This window comes from Asterias rubens, chromosome 3 (assembly GCF_902459465.1).
Source record: "Asterias rubens chromosome 3, eAstRub1.3, whole genome shotgun sequence".
Lineage (NCBI taxonomy): Eukaryota > Metazoa > Echinodermata > Asteroidea > Forcipulatida > Asteriidae > Asterias > Asterias rubens.
In genome coordinates this window covers 13,961,460-13,981,676 of record NC_047064.1, presented here as the reverse complement: position 1 = coordinate 13,981,676, position 20,217 = coordinate 13,961,460, and the positions used below count along the sequence as shown (strand labels likewise).

Here is a 20,217-nt window from a genome sequence, read left to right as displayed (position 1 = left end):
AGGGTATTATTCATGTTTAGATATAGGGCCATCATTGCTGAAGTGCAATCTGGGGAAAGTCTGTAATGGGCAGCACAGTGTTTGTTTTGCTCAGAGTGCTGGTCAAAATTTGTTAGTTCTGGGCAGGCCCGCCCGGCACCGCCCACTGTGGCTACATCACTAAACCTGACCCCAACCGAGCCTGTTTCTATACCTGACTGAGGATGGTTCTAATCCATGGTTGCCTGGTTGGTTCACATTCCTCTCTTGGTGATGCGGCTGAGCATTGACTGAATACTGTTGAGTGTGTTTAGGATTGTCTGATGGGTCATACTGCTGGACGTTCTCATTGTACCTCAGCTCTGGACGATTTGATTCTGTATCCTCAATGTAGCTTGGTTCTTCAACTCCTCCATTCTGCATCTGGCCCTCATCAGCATATTCATGATGATATCCATTCATCCCATTGGTTGCCTGATCCTCATTAGCATATTCATGATGGTATCCATTCATCCCATTGGTTGGCTGGTAATCAGCATGGTCACCATAGTCCTGGTATCCATTCTCCATCCCTTGGACATCATAATGTTGCTCATATTGATTGTTTCTAAACCTTTGCTGCGCTTCATGTCCAGGAAATGCGGTCCCAGTTTCTGGTATCTCATCACTAACAGCGCCCTCTATCTCGCCTCGTTCATATTGTTGTCTTATGGTATGTTCTTCAATCCACTCATTATCTGATGACTCGACAAGCTTATTCCCATTATGGACGTTGGTCTTTGTAGGGAGGTAGTGCTGCAAGCAAAACATGCAAAGACTGATTTTAACTTCACAACATATTTTCATATTAGTTGCAAAACCAAATGATTTATACAGAACTTTATGTATACAAGATAAACAAATGTGTACAAAGAAAACCTTACCCGCCTTAGGCCTGTGTGCTTCGTTTTTGAAAGAGTAAGGGCACCAAGGCATTTTCTCAATGGTAAAGGGCACCCCGTGACGAACTTGTAAATTTCTACTAGACCATTTTCAAGGACACCAAGGCAATGCCCGGAGGGCATGGAGACAATCACCTTGAAGTATTAGGCCTGCCGTCTTTTTCTTTGTAATTGCTGCATGTCTTATTGGTGACGGTTGAGTGTAAGAGTGTTGAGAGGGGTTAGGTGTTGAACAACTCACCTGTTGACTTGTTTGATTCTCATGGCATGGGCCAGGTGTCTTGAGAGGGGGCAGGTTACTGAACCCAGTGAGTGTTAATAACTCAATGGATGACTGATGGTGAGTGTTGGGTGTAAGAGTGTTAAGAGGGGATGGGTGTATAACAACTTACCTGTTGACTTGCTTGATGTTCATGGCTTGGGCCAGGCGTCTTGAGAGGCGTTGGGTTACTGAACCCAGTGAGTGTTAACAACTCACTAGGTGACTGATGGTAATGGTTGGATGTAAGAGTGTTAAGAGGGATGGGTGTATAACAACTTACCTGTTGACTTGCTTGATGTTCATGGCTTGGGCCAGGCGTCTTGAGAGCGGGTGGGTTACTGAAGCTATTGGGTGTGGATGTCTGCTGCGTCTGATGCTGAATCAGTCTGTGATGAGCAGGAAGCTTCTGCCTCAGGTGGTTCCAAGGATCAGGGCTTGGTGGAGATAAATACATTATAATTAGTGTCATCTTTGATAGCTACCTCTTAAACCCCCATTCATAAATACCTCAGACAGTTTCTTCAATTCCTATGGGAGACTTTCTGGGACGATAGAGGGCAGCAGACTTACCGGGTAAATCCATTGTTCTCAGAATTATGCGCATGTTCAGAACTACGTAGACAATGGAAATTTACCCGGTATGTCTGCTGCCACCTAGCGTTGGAAAGTCTCCTATTGGTGGAGAGCGCGTCACTTGGGGGGTGTTTAAATGGTTGACAATTACCAGCTGGACTCTGCTTACAGTGTATAACCAGTTAGTCTTAGTGCAAGACGTTTCTTGTAACGGGTGATGTGGTTGCTGTCAGTGAGTTGGCCACGCTGTGTGTGAAAGGAAAACGAGAATGTCTTGCACCAAGACTAGACGCGCACGAACGAATCCGGAAAATGTCGGAAATAGGCGTCTCAGTCATAACAGTGCAACAGTCGGACGTACAGAGCTCAAGTACGTCGGAAACGGATATTTTTACACAGCTTCTTGCTTTATCACGCCTTTTAACCAAAAAGGCATTTATGAGTGGGAATAAAAGAGTAGTGACTCGTTTTTAATAGGCCGTTTAAAACCTTGCAGGGTCATTGCAGTGCGATAAAGGACCTCGCCTTCAGCTCGGGCCTTTATCACATGGCAACGACCCTGCCTGTCTTAAACGGCCGTTAAAGAACTCGTCGCTACCCTTTTATTCCCTTATTGAATGCCTATAAATAAAATAGATTGACTGAAATGAATCAGACTGTGAAAAACAAAATCATGCGTGCAGAATTTTTTTTTTTAAAGCATTACCTAGTAGCTAAAGTTGAGTGGTTTGGACGAGCGTTTATAATATTGAGTGAATTTTGCTGAAATTGGCTCGGCAACCTATAGTTTTTCAAAGAGAGTGTGTTACAATCTCCCAAATGATCCCTGAATACAGCCTGCAGTATTTGACAAAATTTAATGCATTAGTAGCTTTAAAAAGAATCGCTAGTTTGAGTGGTTTGGGGGAAAATGCATGAGTTTGGATGATTGTTAATGAAATTGGGCGGATTTTTGCTGAAATTGGCTGGGAAAACCTATAGTTTTCTAAAGAGGGTGTTTTACGCTTGCCCAACTGATCCCAGAAATTGAGTGATGTTTTGCTAAAATTGGCTGGGGCAACATGTAGTTTTTTAAAGAGAGTGTGATACGATTTCCCAACTGATCCCTGAATATAGCCTGCAGTGTTTGACATAATTGAATGCATTAGTAGCTTAAAAAACAAACATAGTTTGAGTGGTTGGGGGAAATGCATTCTCATGAGTTTGGACGAGTGTTAAAGGCAGTGGACACTATTGGTAATTACTCAAAATAATTATTTGCATAAAACCTTACTTGGTGACGAATGATGGGGAGAGGTTGACAGTATAAAACATTGTGAGACACGGCTCCCTTTGAAGTGAAGTAGTTTTGAAGAAAGAAGTATTTTTCAACGAATTTGATATTGAGACTTCAGATTTAGAATTTGAGGTCTCAAAATCAAGCATCTGAAAGCAACAACTTTGTGTCACAGGTTTGTTATTTTGTGCTTATGTTGAGATACACCAAGTGAGAAGACTGGTCTTTGACAATTACCAAATGTGTCCAGTGTAAATGAAATTGAATGAATTTTTGCTGAAACTGGCTGGGCAACCTATAGTTTTTCGAAGACGGTGTGATAAGATTTCCCAACGGATCCCTGAATACAGCCTGCAGTATCCCGATTAAGACATGACTCACCTCCTTGTAGCAGTTTGTGGATTGTCATGATGTTGACTAAGTGAGCCGCTTGACTCATGACTGGAAAATGAGGCTGTGTCATCGTCTAGTAGGTCATCTGGTAGAGCAGTCGACAACAATTCACGTAACTATCAAGAACAAAAAACAAAGACAAGAGAAGAGTCAAATTAGTGTTTCAACCTGTGACCAAAATCTTGCGCATTCACCATGGATCTGTATTGTTACATCATTCTTATTACGCACCTGAAGGTTAGCATGCCTCTTAATGTGTTAACGATTAGCAGCGCTACACAATGGAAATCAAGTAGTAAGCAAAACATTAGCCGTTAAGCAGATCTATGAAATTGAGCACTGGCACATTATATTCCCGAGTTGAAATTTGCAAAGTACTCAATTAGATAACCAGACACAATGCCATGTACTGTGATGCAAACTGGTTGTGTGTTCACTATGCTTACAGTTAAACTTGTCAGATCGTAACAGAAAAAATGAAAACATTTAACACATTTTAGATTTAAGGGTTGACTTTTACTCATTACAAGATTTGAATTTTCGATAATGAATCGATGGATGGAGGCTCAGCATACATTCAATAAACCAGGAATGATATCCAAGCAAAGTTACACACTTCCACTATATCACAAAGTCAAAAAAGTATTGCTTAACAGAAACAGGTTACCAGCCAAAATTCCATAAAGTTTACTTTGTGGCAACTGGTTCCCCACTCAATGTTTGCTTAGCAAAGAAATTTGTCGAGCAGTATTTTCTGCTAAGCAGCTTAGGACATGTCCCATGCTTTATCACTCTCACTAAAATAAAAATATCATTAAATTAAAATGTATCAAAATCTTATTACAGTTTAGAAATCAAGCTGAACTTTTATTTGTTTACTCCATAGGGCTATATAGCTCTATGGTTTACTCCCAAAAGTAGACGAAACAAAAGAGTGAGAAAACCCAGCCCTCCCAAAAGACAACAACAACAACCCGACAACAAACAACTTTCAAATCATATTAATAGTGCTGCGTAAAAGACACACTACAAGTTATATCAACCAGTCTATATGAAATGTTAAAGGCTCTTTTAGTTTTGGAAAAGAAATGTTAAAGGAACACGTTGCCTTGGATCGGTCGAGTTGGTCTTTGAAAAGCGTTTGTAACCGTTTGTTATAAAATGCATATGGTTAGAAAGATGTTTTAAAAGTAGAATACAATGATCCACACAAATATGCCTCGAAAATGCGTGGTTTTCTTTTACTTTGCGAACTAACACGGTCGGCCATTTATGGGAGTCAAAAATTTGACTCCCATAAATGGCGGACCGTGTTTGTCGACGAGGTAAAAGGAAAACCACACAATTTCGAGTGATACTTGTGTGAATAATTATATTCTACTTTTAAAATTACTTTTTAATCATATGCATTTTATAACAAACGGTTGAAAACGCCTTTCAAAGACCAACTCGACCGATCCAAGGCAACGTGTTCCTTTAAATAATCTGTAGACGTTTGGTAATGACGTTTGGCAATACAAACTCATTTTGATAAGTACAGCAGCTTTGGATGGTATAAAAATGAGGAACTTTTTGCTTCGAGGTAATGTGGTTATGGAAAAAGTTATTATACACATAATGAATGTTTATGAGTGCAATGGTGCGAAAATGTTCATGAGTTGAAAGATGGAATGTGGTATTCAACGCTTTCAACTCATGAACATTTTCGCACCATTGCACGAATGAAAAACATTCATTATTTGTTTTATATAACATCCAAGTAGATCTTTGTCATTTTGATTGAAAGATACAACTTTCAAAACAAAGCATAGGCCTACAATTTTTAATTGTAGAAACCGAATGCTAGTAATTTTACTGATAATATTAACACTGCTGCGTTACCAAAGACACACGCACGCAGTGATGTTTTTACTCAGCTTTTTCGTTCCATCCGAAAAGTACCATTGCACGCTGGCAGCGTGCAATGGTACTTTTCGGATGGAACGAATAAGCACGGTGAGTGACTCAGCAAGTATTGGTACTTTTATTTGCTATCACGTGACGGACAATCCTCCAATCAAATGGCAAGGATCTGCTTGGGTGTTATATAAAACTTGTTATCCCCCCAAATTTTAAACTGAGAAGTGTTTACTGACAGAAATACTTCTCAGTTTGCGTTTTTAAAATTTTAATTGTTCTTCCTGTGTGAGCGTACATAACTACTCCAGATTTTCAGTTATATCTCAAAAACGCTAGCACCTTTTGAACTGAAATTTTCAACGGTTAGTTTTATGGTATTATACGACTACAATGTATGTTGGCTTAAAACAAACAGTGAGTTCCAATTACCAAAAGTGTCCAGTGTCAAAAGGGAAGGTACACGTTTGGTAGTTACTCAAAACAAATATTAACTTAAAAACTGACTTGGTATTAACAAGCATTGGAGAGCTGTTGATAGTATAAAACATTGTGGGAAGTGACTCCCTCTGAAGTAACGTAGTTTTTTATTTTTTTAATTTCTCACTAAAATAATATAAGACTTCTAAGCTAGATAGTCTTTTATACCTATCTGAAAGCATAAACATTCGTTTAACAAGGGTGTTTTTTCTTTCATCATTTTCTCCCAACTTCGATGACCAATTGAGCCCAAATTTCACAGGCATGTTATTTTATGCTAATGATGGGATACACCAAGTGAGAAGACTGGTCTTTGACATTTACCAAACGTGTATCTTCCCTTTAAATGATCAGCATGAGCATGGTCACATCAGAGCAAACATGAGAAGTTTGTTTCCTTCCGTCAAGGATTGGCATCAAATGGAGCTCAGACTTCTTCCATCTTGGCCAGTAGCCAACAAGGATTTCAAACATCAATACTGTTACTTGTCTAGGGGTCAATTTCACAAAGAGTTAAGACTAGGAGATATTAAAAAACGTACGGCTAGTCCTAAGTTAGGTGAAGTAGGGTATGTTCAGACAGCATACTAAGTTAGACACGAACCGGTTTAACTTTTACGAGCAGCAGGGGGTGAACATAAAAATAAAACCCCTTTGCGTTCAGACAGCACTGAGTTAAACCCGATCCGGTTTATCGTTGGTTTTAAGAGGTCAAAGAAAACGCGAACCGTTACTCTAACATCCTGTTTATTGTCCGGTTCATTGGTCACCGTGTGCTTACGTAATGATTACGGAGGTCAATGGGTCGCCTGTTGTGATAAACCCGAAGCGGTCTAAAGATAAACCCCCCTCCCTGGACGGTTTATCTTTTGTGGGTTGAACTCAATTCAGACTAACTTTAAATCCGTTCAGACACACTGAGTTGAACTCGATCGAGTTGAACCATGAGTTAAACCAACTTTAATACCGTGTCTGAACGCACCCTATGCCTTCTCAGGTTGTATCATTAAATAACTCAAGTGTGATACCTGGCTATTCGGCAGTTAAAGGTTATAAGGCTTCCGACTGGTTCAAGTCCCGCTTCAGTCAATTTGTCTTTATTCAAATCCAAATCACTTCAATATCAGAGTCTCAACCTAGGAGTTTCGCTAGATTGTTTTTTGAATATGTCTCATCATATTAGATCCGTTTGTAAAACTGTTAATTTCAAAATATGTAATCTATGGCGTGTTCGCCGGTTTATTACACAAAGCCCTTGCCATCATGCCATCAGAAGTCTGGTCTTGTCCCGTCTTGACTATGCCAACTCTCTTTTGGTAGGTGCCCGCGAAAATGACCTCGCTTGACTACAGCGTCTGCAAAACAAGGCCGCTTGGCTAGTATTTGCGTGTGGCCGTGACCAGCCTTCTGCTGGCCTGCTTGCATCACTGCATTGGCTCCCAGTTAAAGAACGCATAACCTTCAAAATTGTCACTCATGGCTACAAAATCCTTCACACCTAATTTCCATCATATCGGGTTGAACTTGTACATTCCCACAACTCTAATACTGCTAATGCATACAGGCAACGACTCCACTCATCAGCTGATCAGACCTGGCTTTCAGTCTCTAGAACTACTAGGGATAGCTTGTTCTCCATAGCTGCTCCTCGCCTATGGAATGAGCTCCCCGCGGGTCTGCGAGAGGCGATCTCGTTGCCTGTGTTCAAAAGCTTCCTCAAGACATTTCTGTTCCCCAACCCATCCTAGTTCGTTTGTTTTTCTTTTTGTCATAGTCTCATGTAAAGCGCTCTGTTTTCCGTAGAGCGCTATATAAATGCTTCGTATTATTATAATTGTTATCATCAGACTACCAACTTACCTGGAAAAGTGAATTTTCAATATCTTTTAACTCTGATAGCTCCACATCCCCCATTGGAACATAAACATCATTCTTTTTCAAGAAACACGTAAATTTTTCATTTCAAATGCCTGGAAGCCGACAGAAATGTAAAGCGTGCGACATGATGTGGCACCAATATTCCTGATTAAAGTCTATGCACAATACTTGCAATAAGTGCCAGATGTAAAGAACTGTTAATGAGTCTAGTCTGTTTATGCAGTTGTTCAAATAGCGATGACAACTAGTCTGAATATGCTGTCATCTGGATAACAATTATTCAAATCAGATGCTAATCCATGGAAAATGATTGGTTTGTCTACTTGGTCGGATATCATGTGATGACTTTGATTATTAACAAATACTCTCTCAGGTGTTCCATATGAGCTTTGATTACATCAACGTCCCTGCTCTTCAAATCATTACATCTTGAACTCCTAAGTGGATGAGAGCAAAATGAAGAAATGCCGTACATATATCCAGATGGGTTACCATGGTAACTGGGCAACAAAATTAGTTGATAGGCTGATTTCCTTCTGGGTTGATTAATTGTTTGTCCAGAGATATTGTAGAAGTTGTTGATTCTCAGCTTTAATTGTTCATACCTGCAATATGAAATAAAAATGTATTAATATTTTCAGTGTTTGGAAAGTCAAATCTAAAGAGCAAAAATGTATTAATATTTTCAGTGTTTGGAAAGTCAAATCTAAAGAGCAAAATTGTATTAATATTTTCAGTGTTTGGAAAGTCAAATCTAAAGAACCAAATTGTATTAATCTTTTCAGTGTTTGGAAAGTCAAATCTAAAGAACCAAATTGTATTAATATTTTCAGTGTTTGGAAAGTCAAATCTAAAGAACCAAATTGTATTAATCTTTTCAGTGTTTGGAAAGTCAAATCTAAAGAACCAAATTGTATTAATCTTTTCAGTGTTTGGAAAGTCAAATCTAAAGAACCAAATTGTATTAATCTTTTCAGTGTTTGGAAAGTCAAATCTAAAGAGCAAAATTGTATTAATCTTTTCAGTGTTTGGAAAGTCAAATCTAAAGAACCAAATTGTATTAATATTTTCAGTGTTTGGAAAGTCAAATCTAAAGAACCAAATTGTATTAATATTTTCAGTGTTTGGAAAGTCAAATCTAAAGAACCAAATTGTATTAATATTTTCAGTGTTTGGAAAGTCAAATCTAAAGAGCAAAATTCACATTTTAGTGATACTTATATAATGATAACTAAGGTTACTTTGAATTTCTTTTCTTGGAATTTTAAATTGTTCAAACTCTGAAATTAAGTAACTATTACAGTACAGGAGGTAATACTAGGGTCTGGTTTACTTCGTTTGAAAAATAATTATCTCACCGAATGAAAAAAGTTGAAGCTACCCATACAAAAATGAACAAAAAGCAGTAAAAAAAAAAAGAAGAAAAAAAAAGAAGATAATCATAAATCATGTAAAAAACTACCCGTATAAGCATGTATGTAAAATAGTAGTACACAATTGTTTCCTACATGTAATGTCTAAAGTTACTATAAGTTAAGTTTGTGAAATAAAATTCACCAATTTGTTTTGAATAATTAAAAATTGAAAAATTGAAACAATTAGTTTTGAACAAGTGTCATGAATTTGCACTGTTCCTTTAAAAGTAGGAAATAACAATGCATTGCAGATAACGTTACATGTATCAAAAGTGCACAACTTCCACAGAAACAAAATATGCTCTGACTATTAATAAAAGCAAGACTCATTTGGGAATATCGCATATGGAATATTGCGCTAGCTAGCAGGAAACTGAAACGGTGATACACACAAGCATGCAAGGATCAACCAAGCCAGATCTTTCACTGTTAATTTCAAACTTCCTGGGAACGGTCTTCAAAACCAGTTCAGCTCTATATACTTCCAGCTGTCATACAAAGGGCAAGTTCTCTCATACTCAATGGGTAAGCCATTAATAAATAATTTAACCTTATTTAATAGTTCCAAAGCTGCTTGAAAATCGTCCAATTAGCAATTTTAAGCTATCACACACTATTTAGATAGTCTTTTAGAAAATATAGCTTGATGCAAGCCAAACATTTTAATAACTATTGTTGTTAGCTATAATATTTTGTGATGTATCTTTAAAGAGAAGCTAGCTGTTGGTTCTGCAGATAAATTATAAGGTGTTTTGTCGCATGTTAAGTTTGCAGTAAATATGTAGTCACAACAATACAAGACTTTTCAGACGCTGGTGGCAGCAGACATAAAAGTCCCTTTTTTGCGACTCTGAGCGTGCGCACTCATGCTCAGTATTGCGCGCGTAGGTCTGAGCACACGCAATATTGTGAAAAAGGACCGTCTAAAAAAGTCTCTCATTGCAGTGAGTGGCTTAAAATAGATTACTCTAACGCATACGTTTGTGCAATAGAAGCCTACACGTAATTATGATTATAATAATAATTGTTCAGTACACACTATAAACCAGATGCTAATCAGAAGTACTTCCTAATAACACTAACAGGAAACAAACACAAATGTATGTGATTATGAAGCTATATTGAAACCGCAAGAGTGGTGTAAACGATGTTTATAGAAGCGACATAAAAACAACACTTTGGAAATTTAAAGAAAAGTACATATTTCAACAAATTACTTTCATTTTTGAAGAGTTACATTCCTTACTCTTTATCCTTTTGCTTGATTTCAGTAAAACCACACATAAATAGCCCCCAAACGGTTGTTGTAAACATCAAATTTATTTTATGTCCACAAGTTTGTGTTAATACAAATTTGTAAGTGAAATTTGAGAGAGGTTGGCTTTTTTGGTCACTTTGCAAAAATGAACATTTTTTAATGAACAATGTTCATTAATAATAACTTATAAGAAGGCCATTTCTTAAAATGCTATAAATAAAACAAGCAGAAATTTTAACGATCTTCTTTTTGAGCATGTATGGCGCGATTCTTACATGTGTACAAACTGTGCATTTTCAGAACTTGTTTAAGCTTAATTTAAAAATGAACTGACCTAAGCTTAAATAGTGATAAGATTCAAGTATTAATAGATGTTTAACCCATTTGGAATTTGCATAATTTAAAATAAAACTTTGTAGAAAATGTAACTTTCAATTTGACAGAGCTAAAAAGTATAAAACAAAACAAAGAAAAGGTACTCACCCCTTTTTGATGATATCTGTGCCATGCACCCATCCATCTCATACTAAAAACTGAAGTAAACTTTTTGGCGCTCCATGTGCACTCATACAGAGCGGATTATATAAGGTCCAGTGCATCCCAAAGATCAGGGTCCACATTACTGACATCCATACCAGGTTGACGTCAGTAGAAACCAACCGGTCGATTGTACCATTACCCATCCAACCCATCAACAATCCATCCACCCAGACCAACACAAAAAGGCAGTAAATAATACAGCATTAATGACAAAGACGCTTTAAGTACACAGTCATTGGGGTGGACAATAGGAGTGTTTGGGTCTTGTTTGGGAGGTTCCACAAATCTTCTGTGATCCAGTCAGCAAAGCTGGATTAAAGTCACCATTGATATGATTGGTTGTATTAAAATAAACTGGAGATATGGACAGTTTATAGACAATGGATATTGAATTTCAAACTTGTTGGCAAATTGAGAAGTTGTACACTCCCTATGCACTGCTGGTTGAACTGTGAAAACATGAGAGCTTAACCCATGGAGGAAAGACTTTTAGAAATGCTTGAATACCACCGATTCTCTGAGATTTGAATGGAACTTAAGAGATTAGGACATTCCTTCTTTAGATGGGCATAGCTCAGAGAGTCAGCCTAATTACTTTGTACTCTAATAAAGGTTGACCACAGTTTCTGAAGTACCTGAAGTTTCTGAATAAACTCTGTCCTGAGACTTCACCACTGAGGTATGGGAGCAATCACCCCCCCCCCCCCTTGCCCCATCATCAATTTGGTGCCCCTTAAAAATTTCCAATAGAAACTTGCAATTTCCTCATAGAGATGCCCTTTACCTAGGAGAAAATGGCTTGTTTGGTGCCATTGCTCTTTTAGAAACAAAGCTTCAGGTCTGCATTTTACATTACAATAACCTCTTTTCACACTTCAGATATAATTCCCAGGAAAGAAACTACCAAGAAATAAAACCCCAGATAATTCTTAAAGAATTTGAACCCAACTGGTCACCCTTTCATGCTTGATTCCCCTTTTTTGCAATTTTCCCGGAAATAACGATCATTCTGCGTTTCAGTAGGCTAAACTCAGTATAAAGCTCTTCCAGGTTTGGCATAACAGGTCAATAAAAATTATCCTGCCAATATCCTTGGAGGCTGCTGTCTTTACAGAGATAATTTTCGGGATACAAGAGCCCTTTACACATCCTTTTGTTTGAAAATGGCTTCTGGTGAACTCCTAAAGAATGGAAGTTGGAAAACTGCCAGGAATTGAAAAGCCAGTTCGATAAAAAGCCATGTGTTGGGTGACTAAAGAAACTTAAGGTCGGATATCCCCACCAAGAGATCGACTTGGATCAATGTCTTATTCACATGTCAAACACACACACATAGAAAATCTAATTGTGGGAACCATTTGTGTGTGAGTCATTTCACAAAAATACAATATTCTTTCCCTGATTAAAACCTACCCTCTGACGACAGAGGCATTTATTATAGCCACTTGCCAGTTACACCAAAAGTTACCAACGCCTACAATTTGGAAATCGAGTTTTATACCGCCATTTGCTCAAAGATTCTAATGGATTTACAAGCAACTTCAATACATAGGCTATAAGGATAATGCTTTTTTATGCTCTCCTCCTTCATTTAAACATTCAAAATACCACCCCCCCAAAAAAAATGATCAAATAAAAGAATAAAAATAAACACACTGGAAAAAAAAAAATAATAATAATAATTGATCCCTAAATTCTAAAAAACACAAACAAAAAACCCCCAAAACAACATCTAAACAAACAAAATGTCACTCAAAGTTGTTGGTTCCTGGAATGTCCTTGAAGAAAGCTCAATTAATGTCGAGGCTGATCGATTTCTTTCTAAGGATATCACTCAGGCCTTGACAAAGAGTCCTACCATAACAATAGTCTCAAGGATTAAGCGATTAACAAACAGTGATGTAATACACATTGTGATAGGAACTATTGCTCCTGATTACCTAGTGGAGAAATCCTTTGAATTTTCACAACAAACTTCCTATTCGTTTTGTAAATATTTAAAACTTATTTAGTTGATGGTTCCAAAGCCTTAATTCTAGCAATTTGACAAAAGACATTTTTAAAGCAACTTTATGTTTTCATTTTAAAACTTGCTACTGAAGCTTTGTGTTATTTTGAAAATGTTATTTTATTTGCTGTCTCAATCTTCTGCCACAAAGCAACCAGGTAAGTTATTTCTTTTGGTCAGTGAGTACTGTAATCACAGATCATTAGACCATGGAGGAATAAACAAAGTCGAGCACTCAGTATTTCTTTATCAATTACAAAAGACAAGTACGATTTGAAACTTTGCATGGCGGCAGTAAAATCAGGTGAGGCTTGCTATATCAGTATGGGGATGTGTCAACCACAAACCTCACCTGTTTTAATACAAAAGACAACACCTTTTGACACACGTTCTTAGTCACTAAACATCTTGTAAAACTACATGTATGACTTAAACACTTTCAGATCTTTTGGTTTCGACATCTCATTTTCATTGCTGAATAGTGTGCACTATATAGGTCCAGTGTATAAGATTTACTTCTCAAGATACTCACCGTTTCTCAGGAAAAAGTTGTTGACAATTTGAAAAATAATGAATTTACAAAGAAATCCTTGAGGCAACAAAGGTCAGAGACCTTCATCAACAAAAAAGAAGAAATGTATGGTTTTATTGATTAGTCTCGTGGAAGATTAGACTAGCCAGAGCTGATGTGCACTGAGGCATGTGAAGCCAAAAGAGTGGGTTAACAGAGTGGCCCATTACCAGGAACCCCCTGGATTGTTCAGGGGTGTGTGGGGGAGTTTGAACAAGGTTGGTTGACCCATGGTTGACCACTAACAGGGTGTGTTTATAATACAGTCTTATTTCTTTGTATTGACTGCATTTATTGGAAAACCTTGAAAATTGTCATGAATTGATATAAAAATGTAAACAGTCTTGTTTCTGAGGAAATACAAGGATTAGCAAAACTGGTAACTGCTTTCAGCCACAAGGGGATAAAACTGTTAAGAATCATCAATGAAATGATTGGATCTTATTGATGAACTTTGAAGGTCAACATATTTTTTTGTCAAACAGCTTCAAAACTCCTGTCTCCCCCTTGATAGAAATCCATTAGAAATATGAAAGTTTTAGAGATATGATCAAACTTAGATGACAATAATAACCAAAACTCTTTCATATGTGTAGCTAAAGTGCATGAATAGAAAGCAGAATACATTGAACAAAATAATAAATTGGGGTTTCACAAACAGATTTAATTCATAACGTATAGTACACTGTAAAGCATCATAGACAAAGCTTAAAAAGCCATAAAGAAAAATAAATAGGGAGAAAAATTACTAGGGAGACAAATGACTACCTGGGAGAAAAATGACTAGGGAGAAAAAATCTATAAGCCATAACTTTAGTGGACACAAGAGGGCGCTAAGACCGTACCCCTGAACACCACTCACACATGAAATGGACTCTGATGTTGTTTGGCTGTCCCATGTCTTCACCTTTCCTTCAAATTAAACCGTTACAAACTGTTTAGTTTCTGTCGACCTAGGATTTTACAGTGCATTTTAATTGATTTTCTTACTCTACATCCCTACACAGTGCTCTTTAAGAAGTTTTTGAAATGTTGATGAAAAAATTTTGAGAAATTAAAAGTGGTATCCCCAGCGTTTAACTGCTAAAACCAGTCTATATGTCTAGCGGTGCAAATTTAATATCTATTATATCCCCGATGCAAATTAAACATCTATTATATCGTTGCGGTACAGGCTGCCAAAACATAGGATTCGCACTGCCTCTAGCTACCGGGCAATCTCGGTGGTCTAGTTGGCAAGACACTGCTCTAGAATTGCAAGGGTCGTGGGTTCGAATCCCACCCGAGTAACATGCCTGTGATATTTGTTCACAGGACTCGGGAAAGTACAGAGTATAAAGTGCTAACACACATCGGTGTATGGGTAAAAACCAAAATTTATAATTATATGCCTAGCCCTTAAGTAACTGCCTCAGTGACTTTGATCATGTGAGTAATATGTATTGGGCTGACCACAAAATTGGAACTAAACAATAATTCCAGAATCAGAGGGACCCCAAACAATTGTGGGGAGTTCACAATAACAGTAATGCAGAATGTAGTTTTGTTGCCTCGCAGAAACAGGCTACCAGTTACTACATTACATGTAGGTCTATGAGCAATATTAAGAACATCTGTTTGACAATTCTATAGCTAAGGACTTGAGGCATTGCATGGTGAGGTATCAATATGTATTTGGTTTGTGGTAACACCATGTGTGTATCTACTTGCAAGGTAGAGTCTCCTGACGATGACTAGAGCAAGCTAGTCGAAACATTGAGACCAACCCAAGAACTGACTTCACGGTAGTACAGATAATTACGATCCTATAAGCTAAAGTAGTAGTCCCAGCCTATTTCTTTACCATCCGCCCATATAAGCAGAACAGTTCTTTTCAGAACTGAGAAGTCTCCCGAACACCCGAACAACCTACTCCGCGGTAGTAGAATTAAGCTAGCTCTAAGAACAAAATCTAACTGCCAAGTAGATACACACATGGTGTCACCGCAAACCATATAGCGGTACATTATTCTATGGACCTTATCCCATTTTTCCACCTGACTGATTGTGCTCAATTGCCGAAAGTCACTGTGGGCTTTAAAGCCCCCTTTCCCCACAGTGCCTTTTGGCCAGATCAGCAAAATCAGCCATGTTGATTGGCGGTAATGTTTATGGAGCTGGGCCAAAACTCCTCTCTCTCTCATTCCGTTTTAGCAAAAAACTTACCTCCTGTTCTCTCTTGAGGTCATCTTGTTTCAGCTCTGCCTCTTGCTGTTCCTCAAGTGCCTTTCCATCAAAGTGTAGACTGGTACCCGGATTCATACTGGGCTCTAGTCACTCAATTCACTCAAACAACCATTTCTATAAAAAAAGTGACAAGAAAAAAATTGTTCTATTTGCTGTTTTCTTCGCTGTGAACAACTACGTTTGGCAGACTGAAAGAAAGCAGTTTCACAATATTATCAGCGGGGCTCAAATTATAATAATAATAATAATAATTTGGGGGGCTAATCATCCTTACTCGCAGCTAGAGCTGAATTGCAAAGGACGCGGCTTCAACGTGTTCATGAAGCAGGCATGCAAGGGTGCATTCAGCTGCCAGCCACATCAACCCATTATGAACACGGAGCACAGCCAAGATCAAAAGTGTTTAATTTTTTCCAGAGGGAGGAAAACTGGATAGTCTGGAAAACCCTCATGGCACAGCAGAGAACCAATGCACAACTCAACTCACATATGGCCCCGTCCGGGAATCGAACCGGGGTCACCTTGGTGAGAGGCAAGCGCTTTACGCACAAGCCAACCGTGCCACCCAAACACTTGAACACAGCAGGCATGGGGCCAGTAGTTTTGGTGTCTTGCCAGTAAACGTTTGACTGGACAAGTCTGGTGATCTTGTGTGTTTTTAATTGAATTATAATTAAGAAATATTACCTGTAACATCTAGCAAAAATATTACATGTATGTCCAAATGTTGACTTTCATCTGATGAAATAGCATTCAATCAATTCTACTGAGCAATGACATAAAACTCATATAGACACTTGATATCAATCTTTTTGAACATGGCAAGATGTCCGTCTCTGCCTTCAAAGTCCAAGTCAAACAAGTGCTCTAGCCCTCCCCCTCACTCATCTTGCCTGTTTAAAATGGCAGTTTGTTTTTTGACTCAAGAAAGATTGTATTTTATAAATTTTTCTTTCAGGTAACGATGAAACAAGACCAGCAGATGCCGTACATGTACCCCAACAGACATTCAGTAAGTTTTAAAATGAGTAACTTAATCAATAATAATAAATAAGACTCTGAGAGTTGCTGACATTGTTTTGACACAAGTTCCGCCATAAAGAATGCTGTTTTAATACAAGGCTTATATTATAACAAATATGACAACTCAAATGAATCGTCCATGTACGTCAAAAACATGGCGAATATTTCCATTCGTTACTAAATTCGGGGTAAAAAACACCTTTTTTACAGTTAAAAATACAATTTTTTCAACAGTTTGAAATTGATTTAGATGCAAATGACTCTTGTGCACATATTTACCGGTTGAATTACGTTCAACTTCAAATGTTCTGTTAAAAGTGGTAGACGGAAAAGGAGACCCAGTAGAGGACGTATGTCATGGACTTTGGTCGTGTGAATAAAACATGGTATGCATAATTCATGTTTGATGTCGGGTCAGATGTCAAATCGAAATCGAGGCAAAGCGTGTTAGGGTTAGGGTTGGGGTTAGGCTTACGGTTAGGGTTAGGGTTGGGGGGTTAGGGGTTGGGTTAGGGTTAGGGAATGACCTGACCTAAATGTTTTATTCATATCACGGTGATGACGTAGGGTCCTCTACTGGGTCTCCTTTTCCGTCTACCGTTAAAAGTGCATTTAAAAATTGTTGTTGTGAGTTGTCGTGAGGGGTCGTGAGTTATCGGTATTTAGTGCGACCGCAAAGTGGAGTTGTCTGAACCATTGAGTTGTCCGAACCGTCGAGTTGTCTGAACCGTCGAGTTGTCCGACGGACGAGTTGTCTGACATTCTTTTTTTTTTCTGTCTGTACTCTGTGTTGTGTTGTGTGTGTAGTCTGTCTGGAACTCAATAGATGCTTTGACCTTTTACTTTTTTAGTGATGTTAGTTAGGTGGGTGATTGTGTAATTAAGTGTGTGCAGTGTTGCACTTACTCATAGACTCAGAGAGTCAAAAAGAGGTTCTGCTATGATTAGGGACGTCGCCCGGTCACGTGACTGGCGAACAATTTGACGAAGTTTTAATTTGCGACGGTGTCATATTTCAGTTCCAAAAATTTTTTTTTACGAAATGGTGTAGAATAAAAGTATGTTAATAATGTAAAACTTTTGAGAAATTCGTTTTCTAGTACTTGACAAAATGTTAGAATAATTAGAAATTTACTTTCCGAGAAAAGAGAAGAAAAAATCCGTACTTTTCGTTAATTCGCACCCCGTCAGCGCGCAGTTCATTTCTTGTCCCTGAATTGCCATGCGTGATGAAGTTTTTCTTTGGGCTGTCGTACGGCCGTAAATACGTCCAAAAATATCGAAATACCCCTTAAAATGAAGCTTAGATGTTAGGCTTTTTAATTATGGCTAAGTCCACTTTGCCATAATTAATCTTAAACTATTGAAACAATGTTAAAATGTTTGTTGAAGGGGATTTTAACGATCGCGACTTAGCTCACCATCGCGACGCATACCAAACGAAAGACCGTGTTCTATTCTACAAAATGGTGGCCGTAGCTAAGTTGAGGAACGAGGCGGTTTTCAGCTACAGCGCCTTTTCCATGAGGGGTCGCTCAAGAATCTGTAGCTATTCGGTTGCAAGGTTGTGTACAGAGCTAGATGTCTAGTTTTGACCTCTCGTAAAGAGTCATTCATAAATCCCACTACAGCGCAGTGTACATGGTGACGTCATCGCGCCGAAACCAGACTTGCGCAATGAAGCTGCAAAATGGCAGTTACTGCGCCGCGTGGGTCTTATATTTGTTTACACTCCATTATTCATTCGTGAAGAGCGGACGTGTATTGAGAATTGCAAGTGTTTATTGATCAAAGTGCAGAATATTTGCGGGAAATTTGAACTTTTTAGAGAGAACTTTTGTTTGTTGACAAAGAATATTCACATTATTTTCGTAAAAAAGAAATTGAACTTGTTTTTCGTCCGTCAAAATTGTTTTTTTTTCTTCGGATTTCGGTGATCCATATTCAGCAGTTTAAATTGCAAACTCTAATCTCCAATTTCACACATTTTATTCTGCAACTTAGCTTTGTTACTTGATTTTTGACTAAATATTATTAAGTTTTATTGTTATCTTTCAATTAAACATTTACTCTGTTATTTATCTTTGTTGTTTGACATTTTTTACATTTTGAGAAGTTGTTCATTTTAACATTTACTCTGTTGTGTTCATGTATGATGTTGATATAGCTGTGTTTTTGAAATTTTCACATTATTTTAAATATTGACCTTTTGAGAAGTTGAATTTAACATTAACTTTGTTGTGTTATTTACCTCTTCTTTATGTTTTTGTTGTTTAATAACCTTAAAGGCATCTTACTTTTCTAATCCTTGTCCAAAAATGAAGGTGATCAGATATTTACTTTTTGAGCTATGCGCTTTTGAAAACACGAGTTAATTCATTATATCTGGCAGGTGTCAAAATACAGATAATTAGCATGATTTGCATATTTTGAACAAGAAAAAAAATTATTTAGATAAGGGAATTTTGTTATTGTTGTTTAAAAACCTTAATGGCATCTCCCTTTTCTATCCCTTGTCCAAATATGAAGCTGGTTAGAGATTTCCTTTTAGAGATATGCACTTTTGAAAATGCAAGGTATATTCGCTGTTTGTTTATCTCAGCGGGGAGTCAGATTACACGGGTAATTAGGCCTAATTTGCATATTTTCAAAAATAACAATAATTAAGTTCATGGGAATTTTTAGTTGTCATTAAGTAACCTCAAATGCATCCCACTTTTCTACCCCTAGTCCAAAAATGAAGGTGGCCAGTCAATTACTTTTTGAGATATGCTCTTCTGAGAACTGTTGTTTATTCATTGTTTATTTGTTTATACGAAAGATCAAGATATGCACTTTGAGTAATCCCTGGGGACTTTGAGTCCATTTTTGAGGTCTGTTAATTCAAAATCCACGCAATCAAATTGGTTTTTTTCTTCAGTTCTCATAACACTTTTTGCCTGGAACCAGAATATTTCAGTTTTGTGTAACTAAAAAGTCTAATTTGTTAATTAGGATTTTATTAAAATTGTTATTTGTTTGTTTGTTGTTTACTTTAGTTGCTAGGCAACGACCACGACTCTGAACTTGACACTAAATAACCACAACTCTGGAACCCCTTGACCGATTTTCTTCAAACAACCACCAAATAACTCCATTTACTGAATTCTTTCATACTAGCCACATTTCAAAGCTATAGAACAAACATTGAAATTCTGGTTGCCATCCCTACTATGATATACGGATCCGAAAATACACACAACATACAAACGGCGAACCACACGGCAAGCACGACGACGCCGCACGGGAAAGCAAAATCACGATCTCAAAAACAGTCTAATAAAACTTCAGGCTGACCGAAAAACGTTTCAACTTTAATCTTATTAAAAATATAGCCTAATATTTAATATAGAAATTCTGTTTATATAACATCACTCACCACGGAAGAGATTTATCAACCATCAATCATAACTTTCTAAGCGTTTGTCGGCCCTTACGTTTCGAGTCGTGCGCCATTTT

At 37.7% G+C, this 20,217-nt stretch overlaps 1 protein-coding gene across 1 annotated transcript in view; it reads right to left on the bottom strand.

The window, feature by feature from the left end:
• The window catches only part of LOC117288091 (centrosomal protein of 152 kDa-like), a 52,331-nt gene extending 32,125 nt beyond the window's left edge, over positions 1-20,206 (bottom strand). Inside the window, exons 1-5 of the mRNA XM_033768790.1 lie at positions 20,138-20,206; positions 15,676-15,810; positions 3,413-3,540; positions 1,463-1,616; positions 194-774 (exon numbers count right to left, since the gene is read on the bottom strand). Coding sequence (XP_033624681.1) covers positions 194-774; positions 1,463-1,616; positions 3,413-3,540; positions 15,676-15,771 — 959 coding nt within the window. The 5' untranslated portion in view covers positions 15,772-15,810; positions 20,138-20,206. The remainder of the gene's footprint in view (positions 1-193; positions 775-1,462; positions 1,617-3,412; positions 3,541-15,675; positions 15,811-20,137) is intronic.
• Positions 20,207-20,217: the final 11 nt, after the last annotated feature.